This window comes from Chenopodium quinoa, unplaced genomic scaffold (genome assembly GCF_001683475.1).
Source record: "Chenopodium quinoa cultivar QQ74 unplaced genomic scaffold, ASM168347v1, whole genome shotgun sequence".
Classification (NCBI taxonomy): domain Eukaryota; kingdom Viridiplantae; phylum Streptophyta; class Magnoliopsida; order Caryophyllales; family Amaranthaceae; genus Chenopodium; species Chenopodium quinoa.
Genome location: NW_018745523.1, coordinates 699,223 through 721,366, shown reverse-complemented (window position 1 = coordinate 721,366; position 22,144 = coordinate 699,223). Strand labels below are relative to the sequence as shown.

Genomic DNA, 22,144 nt, shown 5'->3' with positions numbered 1-22,144 from the left:
GAAGCAGTAGCACGAGGTTGTGAAAAGTTTTCAGGCACAAGAGAACCCTCACCAACCTCTAATACATATTCCAAATCATCAAGAAAATCGTGATCAACACCAACATAGTCATTAGAAACACCCTCGGCACCCACAGTAGAAGAAACCGAATCACCATCTTTCACAAACGGGAATTCATTCTCTTGGAATTTAACATCACGGGAAACAAAAATATCACCGGTCTCCAAATCATACAACTTCCAACCCTTCTTGCCATGAGGATAACCCACAAACACACACTTTCTACTCCTAGGTGCAAACTTGTCACCCTTAGCTTTTTGGTTATGAGCAAAACAAAGACAACCAAACACCCTCAAAGCATCAAAATCGGGTTCTTTGTCAAAGAGAATTTCATATGGGGTTTTATTGGCTAGCAAAGTAGAAGGAGTACGATTAATCAAATAAACCGCCCCAAGGACACACTCACCCCAAAAAGTAATCGGCAAATTACCTTGAAACATCAAAGCACGACTCATATTCAATATATGTTGGTGTTTACGCTCTACCCGACCATTTTGTTGAGGTGTGCCAACACAAGAGGTTTGGAAAAGAATGCCATTTTCAGTAAAATATGGGATCATGGGTTTAAATTTTGTGCCATTGTCACTCCGCACACACTTAACATGGACATCAAATTGACACTTAACCATAGCAAAGAAAGAGCAAAAAGAAGAATAAACTTCGGTTTTGTCATTCAATAAATAAACCCAAACACCACGTGAAAAATCATCAACAATCGTCAAGAAATAATGAGCACCACAAGTAGAAGCCGTGTTATATGGTCCCTACAAATCACAATGTATCATTTCAAGAATACGACTAGCATGACTATCACTATCAGGAAAACTGGCTCGGGTTTGTTTTGCTAGAGGACAAATTTCACATGCTTTATGTAAACACTTAGGAGCAAAACTACCTCGAATAGAAGGAAGTAATTTGACAATTTTCTTCGACGGATGCCCCAAACGACGATGCCACAACTCGAATGTAGAAATGTCCGTACCTGTGAGAGCACACACTTTTGGGAGACGCCGGAAATAATATAGTCCATCTATCCGTTCACCGCCTCCAATTAAGCTCCCCGAGGATTGATCCTGTATAGCACAAAGAGAATTAGTGAATCGGACAAAGAAAGTAGAGTCATCAATCAACTTAGACACCGAAATCAAATTGCAATTCAATTGCGGAACAAATAGAACATGTTGAAGAGTAATGTCATCTGTCAAAACAACACGACCTTCCTTAGTAGCCATGGCCTTAGCACCATCGGGAAGACCAACGGGACAAGAAGTAATGAAGTGAGCATCTTGGAGAAATCTCTCATCGCCGGTAACATGATGGAATGCACCGGTGTCAATAATCCACGACGATGATAAATAAGCATCATTAATAGAATCTGTAGAAAGAGCAAATACACCACCCAAACTAGGATTAGGGGTGGAAATAGAGGTCATCAACAACATAGAGGAAGCAGCGGCAAAGGCAGACTGAGGAATAACAGTAGATGCAGTAGGTGAAGAGGCGTTCAAAGGAGCAGCAGTATTGGAAGCCGCGGCCTGTGGTCGCGGGATAAACCTGCGGGCTGGCAGAATCTGTGGGACTGAAGCAGACCCCGCGGGACAGGCTCGCGGGTTGGCACCTTGACCTGGATGAACGTGCGGCAAAAGCTTAGCAGACGAAGGTGCAGCACCCGCGGCTGGCAGAGCATGCGACAGAGAAGCATCAATGGACGTCAGGGAAGGTCGACCTTTATGCCCGTATTTTTCCAGCCACCAATCGGGAAGCCCGTGGACAAGGAAGCAAGCACCATAATCGTGGCCCGATCGATTGCAGTGGGTACAGAACAATTGTGACTTAGCATTCACCATTGTTGATAACAGAATGTTAGAGTAGAAATTCAGAGTAAGAGGTCCGAAATTCAGCAAGATAGAGTAGCAATTGAGCAATTTGACAATGTAGAGGAGCAATTTAGAATAGGAATTTAGAGTAAAATAGCAGAAATTTAGAGGAGAATTGGTAGAACTTTCAGAAATTTGGAGTCGAAATTTCAGAAATTTGGAGTCGAATTTTCAGATTAAAAACAAAATAATCAGAAATCCAGCAATTTAGAGTAGAAATTCGGATTAAAAATTCAGAAAATTAGGGATTAGAATGTAGAAGTTTAGGGATTAGAATTTGATTGGCTCCGATACCATGTCACGAAATATTTTCCGTAGTTTCATTAGAGTGTAGAGTAGAGTATTTATACAAGTGATTAGGGCTCAAGAAATAGGCCCGTTAACTATACAATATAAACACTAATTATAGGCCCTAACATATATATATATATATATTCATGTCGAACGTGTATATGATTAGCTAGCATAGCTTACAAGTTCAACATCTTTACCCAACTCATATTCATTACATAAGACTATAAGAGTAATGTTATCAACTTACGAAATATTAGTGGAAGAGTTACAGACTAGTTAGTTACATATGCTTTTTCGTTTCAAAAAGTTCTTTGTTAGAATATCGCAAAAGGCTAGGTTTATTTCTTTTATTAAAAAATATCAAATTTCGTATACATGGCTCCATTGTCTTTTATGACTCCTTCAACTACACCTTAGAAGTAAATTTCGCAAAGGGGATCTACGTTGTTGTAATCGGCTTCCTTATTCTACACATAAGTTCCAAGACAATTGAGCATCCTTCTTAAGAGGAAAAGACGGTATTCATGGATTAAAATGCGTTCGTTTTTGACTTTTTGTTGTTATAATAAAATGACAAGAGCAAGCTCATATGTGTTGGTTACGTAGGTGGAAAAGGGAGCTAAAGCCAAATTCTAAGAGGAATAAAAAGAACAGAATTAAGAAAAATGAAAACCCACAAAAACCCTATCTCGAGGAAAATGTCTTGAATGTCACCAACATACTCCTCACATTCTTATGCATAAAACATTGTTATATACAACTAATAATGTATATTCAATTAATCGAAGACCATTAAGACCCGTTTGATTTTATCAAAGATTATTATTATTATTATTATTATTATTATTATTATTATTATTATTATTATTATTATTATTAAATTTTTTAGAGTTTTTTTTTTGGAAGTCTATTTGTAATTAATTATAATATGTTATCTAACCATGTGAGTTCCTTACTTTTTAGACTATGTTAACATTGTTAAGAGTTGTCCTCTTATTGAATTGTTCATGTGGTTGCTAATTTATTGCCAAATCCAAAAATATTAATCAAGAGAGTAGGTTTGTAGCATTGTTAAAATTTATTGTTGTTAAGGGTGAATATAAGAAATTACTCAGTACTGTGGAGTACTTGAATCTGGCTAGAATTATGTATGACTTCAATGCGTGAAACATCCCATCTTTTTGAATTATATACTCAAAATTATCCAATTTGAATTCGACTTTTGATTTAAATTAGATTAGCTTTTGGAATATGTTGACACTCACGGTAAATTATAAACTTTTACCCTCATTAGGTAATTTAGAAAACGTATTAAGTAACATTTAATGATCAAATTATCAAGAAAAAATCCCAACTTGAATGGTATTACATTATTTTTAAATTTTTTTTTAATAATTTTAAAAAACTAGTTTTAAGTTATTAGATAGAGTGCGATTTTGTTCACCTTTTAAAAATAAGTTTTTAAGGCTAATGAAGTATGATGAGGTCCAATTAGGTGTAATATCATGAACTATGATACTTCGAGCTAATCAGGTCCAATCATGTATAAATATGTTAAAAAAATGGATTACAAGTCTAATAAGTTAACCTTTGAAAAATTAAATTTTAAAAAAAATACATTTTCAAAGGCAAATAAGGGGTCTATAACATTTGAATATACCAATATGAGTGTAAATTTAGAACTCTTTTTGTCTTGATCTGATTCACCCCTAAATCATTGCACAAGATTTTATGTAGGTGATAAAATTCATAAAAAAAAAATACGGAGTAAAAATAAAAACTGAAATATTTGGGTTCAATTAATTAAAGGCAAAAGCTTACGAACGCCCTGGGGACATTGGATAAACTAGCTAAAAATAAAAAGATTAAATTAAAATGAATATTAATTACACCGATTGACGCGTGATTTTGTAATATTTTCCCAAATTAATACCATTTTAGGTAATATTTTAAATGTTTATCCAATGTTCCGGGAACGTTCGTTAGCAAGCTTATCTTTACCTATTCCAAAATCTCAACTAATTTCTAGATTTACCCTCAAAGCATCATAATATCTCTAGATTTACCTTAAAGTGTCACAAAACCTCAAACAAAATTTTTCCATAACTAACCATTATGATATATGACATGTGTACATGATGATTTACTACATAACAACCTGTAAAACTTCTGTCCAATTTTTGTCAACACCCTCTAACCATAATTTATAATCCATCAAAAAGTAACAATATTAAATTAATTTAATAAAAAGTAAAATTATTAAATTAAAATAATTAATTAAATTGCCATAGATAAAAATTAAATCTCCCCCCACTTTCTTACATGTGACCACACTCCATTGCCAACTTGGTACTTCTCCCCTCTTCTTTCTCTCTCCTCTTTTTTCCTCCGCCGCAACCATTGCCGGAAAGCGCTAAAAGCCGCCGGAAAACGCTGAAATCCACCGGAAAACACCTTTGTGATCAGATTCTGTTAAAGTAAAGAAACCCACAAATTTCAAATAAAAAAAAAAAAAGGTAAACCCCACAAAAAGTAAAGGAATGTCATAACCCAGTTCTGAATTTAGCCCCCTTTTTTTGTTAATTTTTCTCAGAAACGAAAAAAAAACAGAGAGAGAAAAAAACAGGGGAAGTTTAGAGAGAGAAAGCTAGAGAGATGGGAGGGGTGACGTCATCAATGGCGGCTAAATTCGCGTTTTTCCCACCAAACCCACCTTCTTACAGAGTCCTTAAAGATGAATTAACAGGTTTACAGCTTCTAGAACCTTACCCACACAGGGAAAACGTCGACGTTTTGAAGATCCAAACAAGAAGAGGAACTGAGATCGTTGCTGTTTATGTGAGGTATCCAATGGCTACTTCTACTGTGCTTTACTCTCATGGAAATGCTGCTGATATTGGTCAGATGTATGAGCTTTTCATTGAGTTGAGCATTCATTTGAAGGTCAATATTATGGGGTATGTTTTGTATTCTCAATTATGTATTTTCTCTCTCCTCAATATTTTGTTGATTTAATTTTTTTAGTTTATTTTATTGTTTTGTTAATGTTGGGATTCTGGGTTTTAGTTTGATTTTTCTGGGTTTTTGTCAATTTTGTGTGAATAATCAGGGTTATCATATTTGGAATTTGTTAATTTGTTTCTGGTGATGATGTTTTTGCGACTTTTTTGCTATTATTATTGTTTGTTTTTATTCTGATTAGCGATTTGACAATTTGGGGATTTTGGAAATTGATGAAAAAAAATATAATATAAAAAGAAAAATAATATTGGTTCATCTTCTCTAACTTTCTGGTAATTAAAAATTAATGGGTTGCTACTGAAATTTGATTATATGAGTTTAATTAGCGTTTATAGAAAGATTATTGACCTGGGATTTTTCCCCAATTGTTGGAACTGCAATCAACTGCTATTTCTTAGTTTCATCTTTTACCCTTTGACTAGTTTTGTGCTTGTTCGTTCGATGATGGAGTTAAGGCTATTGAGTAGTTGCAATCAGCTAGATGATGAGGATTTGATCGTTTAATGCCTTGATTTTGGATTAGTAGTAAAGTGATTAATGGAAGGTGGTTGAACTGGATTGTTTTTCGAGGTCAATATGGTATATTACTGCAATGGAGTTATATCGATTAATATCGAGTAATTTGGGGATGATGATGAGCTGATGGCGGCCTTGCTTTTGATCTCTTGGTGTGTGAAGTCGTTGTCTATCTGTGTTCCATTTGTTCTATCTATATTTTCTATTTAGGGAAGACTTGTCTCTCTCCTGCTTGTCATTCAATCATTTTGGTCTTTTATTATATGGTAGATTTGGCGCGTTCCTTTTATCCTCATACCAAATTGAAGGAATTGGATAGCTTACTTATGAGAAAGGGGGGATGTATGGCAACACTTCTAACTTCTAAGCAGTCTAGTATCTTCTTTTTACCTGGTGAAACGTAAAACAATAATTTGATAATAATTTATCTACTTAACCAAACCTGAATTTCGTATTTGCTTTTGTCCACTGCTGTGGACAGATGTAGAAAATAATGTAGTTGAAGGGTTCTTTTGTTTCCATGTAGAAAACTCTGTATGCTCGGTTAATAATTTAATATGGTTTATTCTTTTGCTAATTACTCAACCAAGGCTACCAAGCTAGTAAAGGATTTTATAGCATAATATAGTCATTCCTTGATTATCAGGTCGTGTTCGAATGATTTCCTGAGCAAAATTAGCATATATTGTCGAGATTGCACTTCAGTCAGAGCAGAACTGGTTTTTATTGATAATTACAACTTTTGCTGAGCTCAAGCTCGATTAATTCATAAAATGCTCCTCTACGTACCCATAAGCATGATAGGAGGTTGATATCATGCTATATTCAACATGTTGGTTTTAAGTGTGCATAATTTTTGTATTTGTATCTTGACTGTGAGAGCAGAGCGAGAACAAAGATCTGAACCCTCTTAACTTGTCGGATGATGAATCATGATGGGTGATGGGGGAATATTGGATAGAGAAATTCCTTGTTTTGAGAAGCTTTGTTCAAAATTCTAATATCTTGATAGGGGAGAGGTTGGAGAACTCTCCCTTCTTTAATGCATGCCTTGCGAAATCAGAAGTACTGTAAAAATCTGGCTGCGAGAAGGGGCCTAGAAAACATAGTAAAATGTGTTTCTGATGCAAACCTCCTGTATTGTTGAAGTCTTACAGACCTTACAGCCTAGATGTGAATCTATTTAACTCATGATTTTCCCAATTGCTGAAGGCTGACTCTCTTTATAGAATGACATAGACTGTACAAGCAGAACTTCATACTTAGTAAATTAACCTTAAGTAATTTTGTTGTTGCAGGTATGATTACTCTGGGTATGGGCAATCAACTGGAAAGGTAACTCAAGTAAAATTTACATCTGTTTATTTACTGGGAAATAGAAAATCTTTTGAATTGGTCGATTCCTTTTTGTATTACAAAAAAAAAGGCCAAGTATGACAAGAGTTAGCCACTTACACTTGTGTATTTACAGCCCACTGAGAACAACACGTATGCAGACATTGAAGCTGCTTATAAGTGTCTTGAAGAGAACTATGGTGCTAAGCAGGAAGATATCATTCTTTATGGTCAATCTGTTGGTAGTGGTCCCACTTTGGATCTTGCCTCTCGTTTACCTCGACTAAGAGCTGTTGTACTGCATAGTCCTATCCTTTCAGGCTTGAGAGTCATGTATCCTGTTAAGCGCACTTATTGGTTTGACATCTACAAGGTAGTATCATTGCTTCATCATTTCCTACTTTGACAAGTTTGCTTCATCATTTCCTGTTTCGACAAGTTCAAGGAACTTAAGCATGTAAGTAAAATTTTTTGATTCTTCTGTGCAGAATATCGATAAAATCCCATTGGTGAAGTGTCCTGTTCTGGTAATTCATGTAAGCATCAGTTCTCACCTCTCTGCCTTTCTTTTTGCTCCTTGGCCTCCTCGATGTTGCTGAAGCCATTTTATTTCTTAATTTTTTTGTTACGTAATCTTTGCTTTCATCTTATTAAAAGATCATTGAGTGAACAAAATCATCAAATTAAAAGAGACTTGTTTAACCACTTTTAACTGCATCTTTTGACTTAAGCTGAGTTTGTGTAGCAATAGTGCAATGACATTATTAATTATGGTTGGAAAGTTATCATTTCTTGAGTTCTGATTGCTTATCCATGAAAGTATTGAAGCTTCATTTGATTTTCTTTCCATTGTATAGATGCATCAAACTACTGTTTTCTTTGGGTAATCTGTTGACTCTGCATGTTATGGTATATAGGGAACGGCTGATGATGTTGTTGATTTTTCACATGGTAAAACATTGTGGGAAATGTCCCCAGAAAAATATGAACCCTTGTGGCTAAAAGGGGGAAGTCATTGTGACTTGGAACTTTACCCCGAGTATATTAGACATCTCAAGAAATTTGTATCCATGATGGAGAAACCTCCTTCCCAAAGGCACAACATCTCACGCAAAAGTGTTGACAGGCCTGAAAATTCTCGAAAGAGCACTGACTGTTACGATGCTCCAAGGAAAAGCACTGACCGGAGAGAGAAACCAAGGAAAAGCACTGACCGGCCAGAAAAACCAAGGAAAAGCATTGACCGGCCAGAAATGATGAAAATACATGAGTACAAGGCCAGCAGCGTCAATAAGCTCGAAAAATTGAACATTCCTTTTGAGCAGCTGGAGAGGTCCCGAAGAAGTGTAGAGTATCATGACAGGTCTCGAAAAAGCATTGACTTACAGTTTGAGAAGGGTCGACGTAGTGTGGATTGGGTGGATAGAATTAGAGCCGTCTGAAGGTTGTCAGATCACTGTAAAGTAAGTGGAAACAATCAAGTTCTTGTGAAAGGGAGGGGGGACATAAGAAATACAGATAAGTGAGTAGAACAAGCAAACTGGGGTAAAGAAAACGGCGATTCATTTCATTGGATGGTATAACTTATGGCTTTGGGAGTTGGTATTTTAGATCTTTGATTTTCAATCCATGAGAAGTTTCTCTTTGGAACTTCAGATTTGATTTAGGAGTAAATGTTCAAGCTTCATAGATGTTTCAAATGGATAAGTTCTAACATGTAGTACTTTCCATCATTCTAAGGAAAAAAAATATGTTCATTTCGAAGTCGAGGGTGTAGCAGTAATTTGACTATCATGTTCTTGAATTTTACTATGCTTTTTTGGTACATAGTAAGCCTTTTGATTGATTTCTCATTTTAATCTCAAGCCTTTATAATTAACAAATTAAGTTACTTTGTTTTATTTCTTCCCTTAAGACCTGAAATAGAAGTTGACTGAAGCATGCTTCCATGTAGAACTGTCTGGTGCGTTAAAAAAATCAATAGAACGTGTACAGAACTAGCAGGTTGGCTGTTATTCCTACTTTTCTTTTCTGCATTCAGAAACGTTCAAATGCTTATAAGCTTTCTTGGTATCCTGCAAGTAATACGTGCTGGGCACATTTGCTTGTTCTGCGAACTTCAAATACTCGTATGCAACGGGTGTATTGTATGCACCAACGGGTGTAGTGTATCAGACCGACTTTATAAGAGTGAAAACAGACACAGGTCACAGGTGTTCCTTTAGCAATGCAAGAGTGACTGAGATTGAGGCTGAAACAAGTACACAATTTTTGTGTTGCCTGGAAAATTCCACGTTACTTTAATGAATAGATATGAAAACCACAATTGTTTTCCTCATTAAATGTGGAATAATGATACGTGCAATCATTTCTTACGAGAAATAAAGTGTATTTACTATCGGATCTTGGATCAAAATGATGTTTTCATCATATATATCAATGTAACCATGTGACTATATGAGTACAATATAAACTAAGGTTTCTTAATTTAACTTGACATGTTCTTAATTTTTATAAAGCTACATAGTTATTTGTCGCGTCCGGATCCTCTAGAGTTGGAGGAAAACTCTACCATGTAGAGTTGTACTTATCATAGCTCTTCATAAATATCAACGGTTGATTGCCTTCAATCTTCCACTAACTTTATAAAAAATAAAAAATAAATAAAAAAAAAGAAAAGAAAAGGCAATCACCCCAATTACATTCTGTACTTATTTTTTTTCACCTCCCTCACTACATTCTCTCTCATGCCTCATGGGTCTTCATTCTCCATTATTGTCCAAAATTCTCCTACCTACGGCAATTTTTAGCTTTCGATCGTCAGTGAAATCCATCAAAGTATCACTTGACATCTAATTAAATCAGGTTTGTATTTCTTGAATTTTAATTTTGGATTTGTTTTGGTTGAATTAGATAAATTTTGGGGGTTTTGATTATCGATCTCTATGATCTTTGTGAGCTGCAATTGCGTAATTGTTGTTGATATATTGTGTGCCAAAATAATACTTCGTAATTGGTTTTTCGTTTATTGGATCTTGATGGGTTTAATTTTGTTGCTATTATTTTTTAATTAGTTTCAAGATTTGGGGAAATATAATCTTGATTATATCATGGTTAATTAGTTTAAACTTGGCTCTGGATTTAGACAGATTTTGATCAGATATGAATGTGTAGTACTTAAAAAGGCTTTTGTTGCTTTTCACCCATTTTAATTTACTTTTCAAACCGTTGAATTTTGTACCTAATTTCTACTACACATAGTGTTGTAATTAGTGGAACTTATATTCAAGTATATGACAACTACATTCATTTATAGTAGTATGACAAGCTACCTCTCCTACTAGAGCTTACCTAGCTACTTCGGCTACTTGAATTTGGTATGTGCAGACACCCATTTGTGTCTCCCCAAAACCAAACCCAGTGATGAGTACCTTTCACGTCGAATCATAATCGAATGAAACAAAACTGTGGAAGGTCTAGTGTTGCGGAAAGTTTTATTTTCTTTTCTCTTCTCTCTGTTTTTTAAAACTTATTTTAAGAAAACAGTCAATCCAGTTTGGTTGGTCCATAATATGGGTCCAATATTAGTGTAGTTGGATGGGGCTTGCAAAGACCTTTCCAACGATATATTATAAGCCCAATTCCGATGAATATTGAGGAAGTTATGGCCAATTTACCAAACTGGGCCCGATTTGAGCTTTATGTACGGCCCAATGATCTAGGGGAGGGCCTAATATGATTTATCATTCCTAATGCAATTAGGAATGGTTTTAGTCTTCTAGATTCCTCTAAAAGGTTCTTTTCATTCCTAATTCAATTAGCATTGATAAATTGACTTTTGTTGACTTTTCAGAGTTTTAATCAAAATCAAATAGCATTTTCGAGGAAATTATATTATTTTATCCTCCAGTACGGTAAACTTATCGGATTTTCGAAAACCCGCGTTGGTATCAGGCTTGGCGCCTAACCCCAGGCCTTGGCGCCTGGAACCAGGCCTAGCGCCTGGCGCTAGCCATTGGCGCCTGGCGCTAGTGGTGGTGCCTGGCGCCAGCTAGCCAGGGTTAGCGCCAACTCTGTTTTTCTGAGCGTCAGACTCTGTTTTGTAAATTTATCTTTTTTGGCTGATTTTCTTTATAAATATCGTCTTAAAAACACCGTTTTCATTCATCATCTACATCTATCATTCACCAATTCTCACCAATCGTTTTCAATCATCAACAATCATTAATTCTTTAGCATTCTCTAAATCATTCATCTCTCTTAAAACATTCAATTCTTTCTTTCTAAACCTTTGCTTTTTCATACAAAATTCCGCATTCACAAGATCTAGAAACACCTAGCCATATTCGAAGTTGCCTTCGCCCTAGACGTGAAAAGTTTAATTTATGAGGGTTTGGTCCCAAATCTCTATTTCAATTATTTAATTTAATTGTTTGATTATTTATTTTCCTTGAAGTTACTAACGTGTGTATTTTGTTATTAGAAAGAAGTACGAGGCATCAAAGTAAGTACTTTAATGATTAATTGATGTTATGATGTAGAAATCATGTTTACATTGTTATTATGATATTCCTAGTATCATGTCTAGGGTAATTTTAATATTAAATATGATTGTTACGATGCTTCCTATGTTCTTCCTAATATTTATGATTGCTAGTATCATGTTAGGGCTAAAGATTTGATTTTTATTGCTTAGTGACATGCTAGGGTTTGTTATTAATCTTGTTAGTATCATGCCTAGGATCTTGCTATTTTTATCATGCTTTAACATGAACATGATTGTGATTATAATTGTTATAATTTATGATGATTATGAATATTATTGTTATTGTTATTTCGATGATGATTATTCATGATTATTATTATTATTATTATTATTATTATTATTATTTTGATGGTTATTATTATTTTATTATGATTATTACTTTTATAATTATTATTCATGATATTTATTATAATTATGTTGCTTGATTTTTATTGTTATTGCTTGATCACACCTTTATGCATGTTTAAAGGGAATTTGGTACTTGTAATCACGCTTAATAAGATATTAATAATCTTGTTAGGGTTAATTTGATTATGATTTCAAGTGATCGCCAATAATAGTTTATTTGTGCATTAATATTCAACCAACATAGACAAACAGGTTTAGGGTAATCCTATTGATTGCATATTAATTAAAAAGCGCACATGAATACGATCAGAATAAAGTAGAGGCCTATTATAAGGGCAGGTTCAATCTCTTTTAGGTTGGATTTGTACCTTCATCCCCGAACCCTTATTTGGTTCTAGACCTTATGGAGTTGACGATCTCTTGGATCGTTAAGGGGTGTAACCTTCATCCTATGAACGGTTTACAAGTTCCTAAAAAACTTGTTGGCGACTCTTTTGCTCTATCTTCTTCCCTTTTGGACGCCACCGTACTTTAGTGTATGATCACAGTGGGGTTCAAGCTAGTGGGATTTAAAGGCTTGAAATTATTACCTACAGTATGCCACTAATGTCTAGCCTATTAGCTCAATATGGTAGAGCGTTGTGCTAAAGCACACAATGAAGTAGGTTCAAATCCTACATAGGCTACACGATTATGAATAAATGTTTGAGTTGTGATAAAACTAATTGAGATAATATTATTTTATAGAATGAGCATTTGGATAAATTCATAATGATGTATGATTACATAGAATAAAAAATATGACTCTTTCTTCATCAAACTTAGCTTGCACCATGAGCTTCAACTTGCAAAGCAACCTAGAGGGACCTCAAGCATCACATACCTACATCCATGTAAAGAACAAAATGTCACTATGTGAACTCACACATAGCTTGTACTACCTAAGTATCACACAATTTATAGGAATTATACAACATTTAATATACCTCGTTGATTTACATTTGACATGTTGCTAAAATAGGTCTGAGGGTTGAGCTCAAGAGTAGAATTTGGTACATTCATAGCCTACAAAAAGTCATTGAAGATGTATTAATATAAGGTATTACTTCTAAATGCAGATTATATTATTTACAACATACACCTGAGTTTGAAATGGGACCTCTTTCCATGTGTTATAATAAGATGAAGCTTCACTTCCATAACATTCACCCTATGTTACAAAACAAAAAGCTCAGTGACAGAGTACAACATAATAAGAAAAATTTAGTTGTGTAATGATGCTTACCAACAATACTTGTGTATAATTGCTCCAGGGGATTTCAAGATTATCATAATTAATCTCATGTGGCATATTATAAATTTCTCCTTGCTGTAAAATTACAAAAAGGAAACAAAAAAACAAACACAAGAAAATTAAAAAAAGTTCAATTTAATGTAAACTATTTTATGAAGTTATGAATATGGCTTTACCTGTGGTGGTATATTTTCTGAATTTGGATGATCTGGCACTTTCTTCTTGTTATGTTTTTTCTGCTTTGACCGATTGGCTTGAGTACTTACATCATGAAATTTTCCAATCCAACTTTTTCTTCGCTTTCCTCCTTTTTTTTCCCCTCTTTTGGTTTCAAAGTAATATTGTTAGGAACACATGCTTGTAGTTGTTCACTTGAATTCACATCAGAAGAAGCTCTACCCTTTGCGATAGCAAGGCTCATAAATAACTTTTCAACCTCAGAAATCAAATTATGTAACCCATTCTCTAAAAGTGATGATGATTCTTCAAAATTAGAGGCTCTCGAAGCAACTTTCACAAATTTTTGACACAATGATTTATATCAACGAGTAGCATCCAACTGAGGGTCCTAGAAATGTTTCGGACAACCATTTAAAAGATTCAGTTGTTTCATCGTATAAAAGAGCTGCACCAAAAACTGTTGTCTCCCTGAAATGGTTAAAACCAACAAATTAAATATACCAAGTGGTCTATGTTCTTTATTTGTACCAAAGGTAGTATCAAAGGCAACTACATCTCCAAATAAAGCATAATCAATAAGAATTTTTTGCATCAGCCCAAAATATGTTTGTTATTTGCTCTTCACAATCCAATTCAATTGAGTATTGGAATGAAGGGTTCTCCACTGTTTGTAAATGAAAGTATTTTAATAAACTTCCTGCTTCTCCATACATCATATCTCTTTGGTGCTCACTTCGTAGATAATTTTTTATGGTCTCGTTGAGTGTAGCCAAGATTGGAATAACCACCCACATGAGCACCGATGAACTCATGAGCTGCTCTAGGACGAATTCCAGAATCATCCGCAAGTTCAATTTCAATGGCTTGTATTTCATAAATTTTTCTCTGCGATGACAACAAGTGGCTGGTTTCCGGTGGATGAAGTACATGATTGTGTTCGGATACAAAATCATGAACTTGGTATTTACCTGTAGATCTAATTAATATAATACCGATGCGGACCTTGCATCCGGTTCTTCTTTCAGCTCGAGAATTGGTTGTCAAGTGGTCTCGTTTGTCAGGTTGACGGAAACCCTCTTTTGAACAAACAAATCTCCTAGAAGTTACCTGTCCATCCTTGCTCCTGTTCTCATAGTGCTTACAAACATTAAATCCCATCTTCTCTCCATATTGTAGCCAAAAATTCGAAGCATCCTCCACCGAATCAAATTCCATGCCTACCCGAGGAACCCAATTTTCTACTTCGTCGTTACGATCTTCCATTCTAAGACAAATAAATTTTATTATAGCTATTAGTATGAATCATTAAAGATGATCATTCAAATTATAAATAATTTAAAGTGTAAAAATAAAAAAGTTATAAAAAAAACTGAAGTTTTTGAATGGAAATATAAATTAAAATAGGGCAAATATTGGAGCAATTTTATCTTACTTGTATTCGTTGAATGAAAATACGAAATCACAAATTGTAGACTTCTTGATCAAATGTTGCGCCTTGAATTATTGTTAATGGTAGATGATTGTTGCATTAATTTTTTTTAATGTGTATATATATAGGTTTAAAATATGGGGAAGCAAATAAAAAAAAAATTACTTAACAATGGTGGAGATATAGACTCATAAGAGTGAAGATTACGAATCATAGTAGTAAATTAAAGATTTTGGTGAGAAAATAAGATGAATATTTGGTGGGAAAAGTATTGAAGCAGCTAAGCAATTTAGGCGCCTACTTCGGTAACTACAAATTGCCTTTTTTTTAAAAAAAAGTTTTTATAAAGTTAGTGGAAGATTGAAGGCTATCAACCGTTGATATATATGAAGGGTTGTGATAAGCCCAACTCTACATGGTAGAGTTTTCCTCCAACTCTAGAGGATCCGGACGCTTATTTGTCTAATTGTCTAAATATAATACAATATCAAATTACCTATGCAATAGGTAAAGATAGAATTTTACATGGTTATGGAATTTTAAAATGGTTATGATTCGTGTTGGGTTTACCTTATATTTTACTTACATGTCTTGTCTAAAGTTAAGCTCACTTGTTACATCCCAACTTGTCAAAAAAATTTCAAAAGCGCAGCCCAAGCACGACCTAAACACACATGGAAACATGCCATGCTTGTGTTCCTAAGCCAAATTTAACTTATTTTAATGTATTTTATTTTTTCAAGTCATGTTTGCTTGGCATAAATAGTAGCATGTCATGTTATGCCTTTTCAGGGACATTCCATATTATACTAGTCTGACCTTGTATCATATTTACCTTTTATCCATCTAAATATTGCATTTGTCCTAGATTAGCTTTTAATCATGGCACATCTAGATGATTAGTTGATGGAAAGTGTAAAAACTAATTTGTAATATATAGAGTAACCGGCCTAACCGCCATTTGTCCTCCATGTCATAAACTCATAATTATAGTGATGGGGGATTTTAGCAAGAATTATAAGCATAGTTTATAGCAATTTAAAGCCCATCACTTTCATGAGACTGACTACTAGTCTATTACAATACTAAGTTATATTACTAGCTCAACCATATTATGGACAAATTTGCAATGGAAACTTTTATGTTTGGCTTTTGAATTGATCGTCAAAAGAAAAATTAGGCCAAAAATTGTTATACATAATGCATTGGGATTAAAATAACAAGCAATAATACAGTAATGTATTATAAATTAATGAATAAAATTGTTGCATGAATAAGTAAAATACCAATTATGGAGCTGGATTGAGTTTTTTGTTTTTTAAATAAAATTATTCAATAGAAGTTTGATTCTTGTAATTAAGGAGTTCAATTAAAGATTTTTTTTTCATCTTTAAACCTTTATTATATTTTTCATTTTGCTGTGGTGTCTAATTCTTGCCTTCAAATGTGTACAAGTTAAACTATACTTAATAGAGAACATGAGAAATTGTAGTCTAACTTAAGTGATCCTTTTTTTTTTTTTTTTTTTTTTTTTTTTTTTTTTTTTTTTTTTTTTTTATCAATACACACACTTCTTATCATTTAATTATCATCTCAAATACGCGCTCTGCAAGGTCTAAGAAGCAGCCAGCAAGCAAACATGACAGCCTATGCTGTTACAATATCCTTTCGTGTAATCAATCTAGACCGGTGTTCAATAGGTAAGCGGTAAAGCAGGGAGTGAAAAGGAGATCAAGGATTTCATATGTCGATCTGCAAGAATGGCCTGCTTGGCACCGGAGAACTTTGCTAATTCAAGAATAATCCAAACAGGGAAGAAAAGAATTAAAGAGCTTAAAAGAAGTGGTATGTCCCTTTGATAATTTGGTTAATAGCAAGCAGTATTCTTCTTTAATAGGACATTTACATGTAATAGACTAGCTGAGAATTATTCTGAAGAATCATGTTCTTATAGAACTGAGATCTTCATTAATGTTCTGAATCACAAATTACAAATATGATTTGCTGCCAATGAACATTAGATATCAAATACTGTCCATTTCCTACGTCGATGCTGATTTGGAAATATGTTATAGAAGCCAATCAATGAGCAATAATCATATCGCTTAAAAGGAGGCAGAAACACCATCATCTGATTCGCCTACCACCTTGAACAAGTTCTTGGGTGAAGGCAAGCCAGCCACCACGTCTTCTTCGATGCCACATTCGTTGGTTCCTCTGCTGATCATGAAGTATCCGTCCTGTCATAATAAGAAAAATATATGAGTCAAAAATATACTTGTTATTATTTGATGGTTGAAATAAGATTACAAGAGAGAACAAACATACATCTCCCCAGCTTCTGTTCCACTGATTTGCGAGTAGCTGTGAAACATGACATTGAATTAGCAACCAGGCATCAAAACTGAGATATAATTCATACATCGAAAGGGTCAGAATATGAAAAGGTAACAAAAAGTACCCAATAATCCTCTCCTTCAGCAGTAGTTCCCCATCCAATCAGCTTCACAGCATGTCCTCCAAGGTATTGTCCGGTCACATGCTTGTAAACTCCTGATTTGTAATGAGCAAAATCCTGAAATAAAATAACAACAGGATTGAGTAAAAGCTAAAAGGCGGAGGCAACTACACTTTATCTTGATTCTGGTTTTTCCAGCTTAAGACTTTTAGCTTGGTTGAAAAATCAATCAGTGACAGACCTATGTTAGAAGCACAGGGTTCCAATGAACCCACTTAATATCTGTTAATTAAAGCACTTTGGAAAATTACATAGCAAATGTTGAGGGTGGTCAGCACTTTAAATCTTATGTAGCAGGTTCTCGTCCCAAATCATTGTTCTGTTTGAAAACCCAAAGGAAAAGGAAACCTTGTGGCCTAACGAGTCACCAATATAGCTTATTTATACCCGTATTAGTTCATTCATCTATAAGTTTGCATTGAAATCAGCTTTGATTAAATATGAGCTCCGTCACTAAATTTCAAACTACTTGCATTAAAACTGAACAATGCTTGCTAGCTGATTCAGATTGCTATTCGATTACCTCGTAAACATCAAAAGCCACCTCAACAGGTCCATTCTTGTAGAGTTCAGCCATGATCTGATATGTGTCTTTTTTAACTCTGTAGGCATTTGAACCATAATGCTTTGATTGTCTCCATAATTGGTTACCACCCATACATTTCCTTACACACTTGGGAGTAGGGTAACCGGGCTCACAACCTGGATGTGAGCAACCAGTGGTGTCAAAGTATGGATCACACTGTTACAGAGAAATCAATCACACACGTCAACATACAGACATTATTAGTAGGAAAAGGTTGAAAAGTTGAGAAAACATATCATTGGGCTGAAGAATAATTTCTTTACCTCTTCAGTGACAACACCATGGTGAACAAAATAGCGCCAGGCATAGATGGGTGTTCCACCATCACATCCGGCTCCACACAAGAACCCACAGCATGCCAAGAGATCATTAACTGATAATGAGATGTTCTACAAGAACATATTTGGGGGAACATAATGTTATGACTAATTTCAGAAGGAAAGGAAATATAACGGATTCAAAAGATAGAGAGTGTGGTTACCATGCCGTAATTAATGCAGAAACGATCTGAAAGAGCTTCAACAGCAGCAAATGCCCAACAAGAACCACAGTGACCCTATTTGACAGATAGCAGAAGATCATCTAAGTGAGCTTGAAATGTTGTGATTTATCTTAACTGACAGCTGTTTTAACAAAATGTAATAAGATGCCAAGTACCTGGTCTTTAATACGGAATTTAGCAATGACCCCCCAAGTGAGATAAGAGGAAAAGGGAGACAAAAGTAAATAAGAATTAGATGATCATTGCATAGATATTGTTACAGAACATTAGAAAGAAGAATACATCACTTAGACTTACCAAGAATTCTTCCAATAGTGCTACACTGAGACCATGTTTTTCTGGCATCAAACTCCTTTGGCAAGTTCGAGGACCTGTCATGATGCACTAGAGGAATATTCCTCTTCTCACTCTCCGGGGTTGGTCTAGCACCTAAGATGCGCTTGAATTGGCCAAGCTTAACAATGACAAAAATAAAAAAACAGCAGTGAAAATTTTGCGCAAATCTAAAGAGTTACAGTCTTTCAGGAACACTCAGGTTGTTGAAGATTAAAGATTGAGTCTCATCAAACAATTATCAGAGAACATTTGAACGAAAACTCACTGTAAAATCAGAGAATCGCGGGTTCATTCCAGCCTTCCATCCAGCTTTTGGATTTGTATTTACTGAATTGACTATGGAGTCCTGAAATAAGATATGAAGGTGTGTTGATCAATATAGAGATGACTCATAAGTTTTACATCACTCAAAGGAGCTTAAACATACCTGGAGAAGGTTCGAGTTCAACTTCAGCTCAGACACTGATTCAGCCACAATAAGCTGCAATATAAACATGAAAGAAATTGTTAGAGAATTTGTCAAGTCAAGAAAGGAACAAACAACAAGATAATGATATATTGAGAAGCATAGACAGTAGATATTGTATAACATACAGCTTCAAATTCTACTTCATTACTACTTAAGGATGAACCTTTTACCTTTTATACTCTCAGGAACTAAATAACAACCACTAAAAAGTACAAAGCTTGTGAGCATAAGTAGTCCTGTACTCCTGTGGCTGGGGACATACAGGAACTAATTTATGATTTCACACTTCTTGCAGGGCAATGCACACACTTACATGTTATTAGGTAATGAATTTTAATTTTAATTTCAGCTTTCAGCAAGAGGTTAAGGTCATATGTTTGTCAAAGCAATCCATATGACTCCACTCCACTAGTTTCGCTAACCATAAATAAGCATAATATATAAGTTTATAACCCTCAAAATAAGAGTGGGTTGAGAATCTATGACAAATTTACACCTTGAGTGGGTTTCTTTAAAGTTAAGTATCACTACACTTAGATTCTTAGTCGTACCTACATTTACTCAATTAGCATTTTCCTACTCGACCAGTAGATTACAAGTTACTAATGTCCATTGCTAATGAGTTATACTTTCAAGTAGTTGTTAGAAGCAAAATAAAATCTACACTAAGTTGAACTTCTTGGAAAGTAAAAAAGCCATCAGTTCATAGGTTGACAAAATATTGAAAGCACAACTCTAATTCCCAAGGTAGGAGACGTATACACTTAAAAACACATGATTTTAAACAATTCCAAAGAATATAGGAAAAAAATATATGTTTTAGGATTGTAAATGTGTAGCCGTGTAGGAGAAAATTTTGGGAGAATTGAGAAGAGGGTGGTTTGGTTATATAATTATATTGACACTCCAAGGATCAATAACCAAGCTACCTTCTTCCTTCTTCAAAGAAGTATACTGCGGTTATAACTATGGGAGTGCTAAAATCAATTATCAAACATTTTTACGACAAATAAATACTCCAAGAATTTCTTACACGTTTCAAGTGATAATTAGCAATTGCAACAACTTAAATCAAGCTCAAAGATCAACCCAACAACACAGGACAAACTATGTGAGTCATAATATTTTACGTAGTATTAAAAACAAGAATTTCCCCAAAAGACAAATTTGCTAACTGACCCAGAAATGGCCACTAATATATACTTGTAGAATACACCAAAGCCCCCTACTTCTCCTGCCCCACCCCACCAATACAATAGCTCAAATCAAAATTTGAACAAGAAATTAAACCAAACTTCCAATTTTCTTTATTTAAGAAATTTATATTTTCCAAAGAAAAAAGGTTTTTTTTTTTTTTCTTAATTCTTTCCCCAAATTCAAAGTTCCACAGATCCAATCATAGCAAATCAATTGTAATTCTAATATAATTTCGTATATAGAGAGCCACAAGAGATAATAAGACAGAATTTGATCTCGAGTCTTACATACATGCTTCAAGACTCTACTAACTAAGCTAACTCGTATAGTCATATCTATAACTCTAATACAAAAACTGATTCTAAATTATTAAAAAAAAACAGAACCCTGAAATGGGTAGTTATTATAATTTGACCAATCAAAATTATAACAAGTGATCATAACTTTAAGATAAGTGGGTCAACTAAATCAATATAAGGCAAACATAACAATTATTCATAGAAAAAAAAGTACAATTAACCAAAAATGGAAACTTTAATGGATGACAAATTCATTAAAATTAAAAAGATCAACCAAAGGAAATAGATAGATGAATTACCGAAGGAGCAAGTAGAAGAAGCAGAGAGAAACCCAGAAAACAGGCGGCCATCTTCGATCCCCTGAAAAACTTCAATGAACAGTAAAAAGCTACAATTTTTTTAAAGGGGATGAAGAAGGAAATGATGCCCAGAAAAATAGAGAACCTTTCTTGTCAATTTATACAGTTTAGAAAATTAGAAGATATTTTTGGGTATTAAAAAATAAAATAAGTCAAGAAATTAATAATTGAATTTTGTATTTTTATTAAATTTAAATTATTTTATTTTGAGCAGAGGATAAGGTGTTGGTAATGTGAAAATTGCAGATTCTAAACTAAAATAGGAGTAAGGACAGGAATCTTTTTTAGCAATACACAATTAAATTAAAGGGTTGGGCCAATTGAATTTTTTTTGGAGAGAGTACCAATTGAAAAGGAATTTGATCCTCAAAAGTAAAAGATGGGTGTCGTCAGATTATGGACTATCTTAAATGATTGTATACAAGTGGTGGTTAATTATGAAAATTATGGATAATAGTCATTATACCAAGTACTATATAAAAATAGGATAATGATATTGTGTTTTGTTTTGTTGAATAAAAAACATAAACTACTACCTTATCTAAAAGGAAAAATCAAACTGAAAAATCCAAATTATTGATATCTTCTTTATAGTCTTGATCAAACAAAGGTTGGTTTAGTGAAAAGATTTACATCTCGCAATCTAGAAGTTTTAAAATCGAATAATATTAGGGTTCCTTGAGGCTAGGGATTTTTTTAAAACCCTTTTCCCTTTAAATTCAACGAGTTTTGATCGATAACTTATGTCAAATTAAATTGATCTCTAATAGGTACTTCTCCTTATCTACCAAAATATATAAATAAAATCCACCAAACACCATTATTGATTGATTTGATTCAATAATTTTAAAGTGAGTAATAAAGATTCATTAAGCGGTTTGTGACCTAGAGCTATTTGCTAGTAAGGTCTACCTCTGTGTTGACAACTTTTAATGTAGAGTATTATTGATTACTAAAATATTACTCTCTAACATATTA

At 34.1% G+C, this 22,144-nt stretch overlaps 3 protein-coding genes across 3 annotated transcripts; 1 reads left to right on the top strand and 2 right to left on the bottom strand.

The window, feature by feature from the left end:
* The first annotated feature begins 4,507 nt into the window (after positions 1–4,507).
* Positions 4,508–8,968, top strand: LOC110715337 (protein ABHD17C-like). Its single transcript, XM_021893901.1, has 5 exons — positions 4,508–5,188; positions 7,067–7,103; positions 7,240–7,476; positions 7,592–7,639; positions 8,021–8,968. The coding sequence occupies exons 1-5, from the start codon at positions 4,887–4,889 to the stop codon at positions 8,543–8,545; spliced, it is 1,149 nt and encodes a 382-aa protein (XP_021749593.1). The 5' UTR covers positions 4,508–4,886; the 3' UTR covers positions 8,546–8,968.
* Positions 8,969–13,827: 4,859 nt separating this feature from the next.
* LOC110715422 (protein FAR1-RELATED SEQUENCE 5-like) lies at positions 13,828–14,734 on the bottom strand. Its single transcript, XM_021894006.1, has 2 exons — positions 14,205–14,734; positions 13,828–13,939 (listed from the first exon to the last, which is right to left on the bottom strand). The coding sequence occupies exons 1-2, from the start codon at positions 14,732–14,734 to the stop codon at positions 13,828–13,830; spliced, it is 642 nt and encodes a 213-aa protein (XP_021749698.1).
* Positions 14,735–16,724: 1,990 nt separating this feature from the next.
* On the bottom strand, positions 16,725–21,273 carry LOC110715677 (cathepsin B-like protease 2). The gene is made up of 11 exons (XM_021894277.1): positions 21,107–21,273; positions 19,270–19,323; positions 19,108–19,188; positions 18,804–18,960; positions 18,662–18,666; positions 18,486–18,560; positions 18,268–18,393; positions 17,942–18,160; positions 17,362–17,475; positions 17,229–17,264; positions 16,725–17,140 (listed from the first exon to the last, which is right to left on the bottom strand). The coding sequence occupies exons 1-11, from the start codon at positions 21,155–21,157 to the stop codon at positions 17,006–17,008; spliced, it is 1,053 nt and encodes a 350-aa protein (XP_021749969.1). The 5' UTR covers positions 21,158–21,273; the 3' UTR covers positions 16,725–17,005.
* Positions 21,274–22,144: the final 871 nt, after the last annotated feature.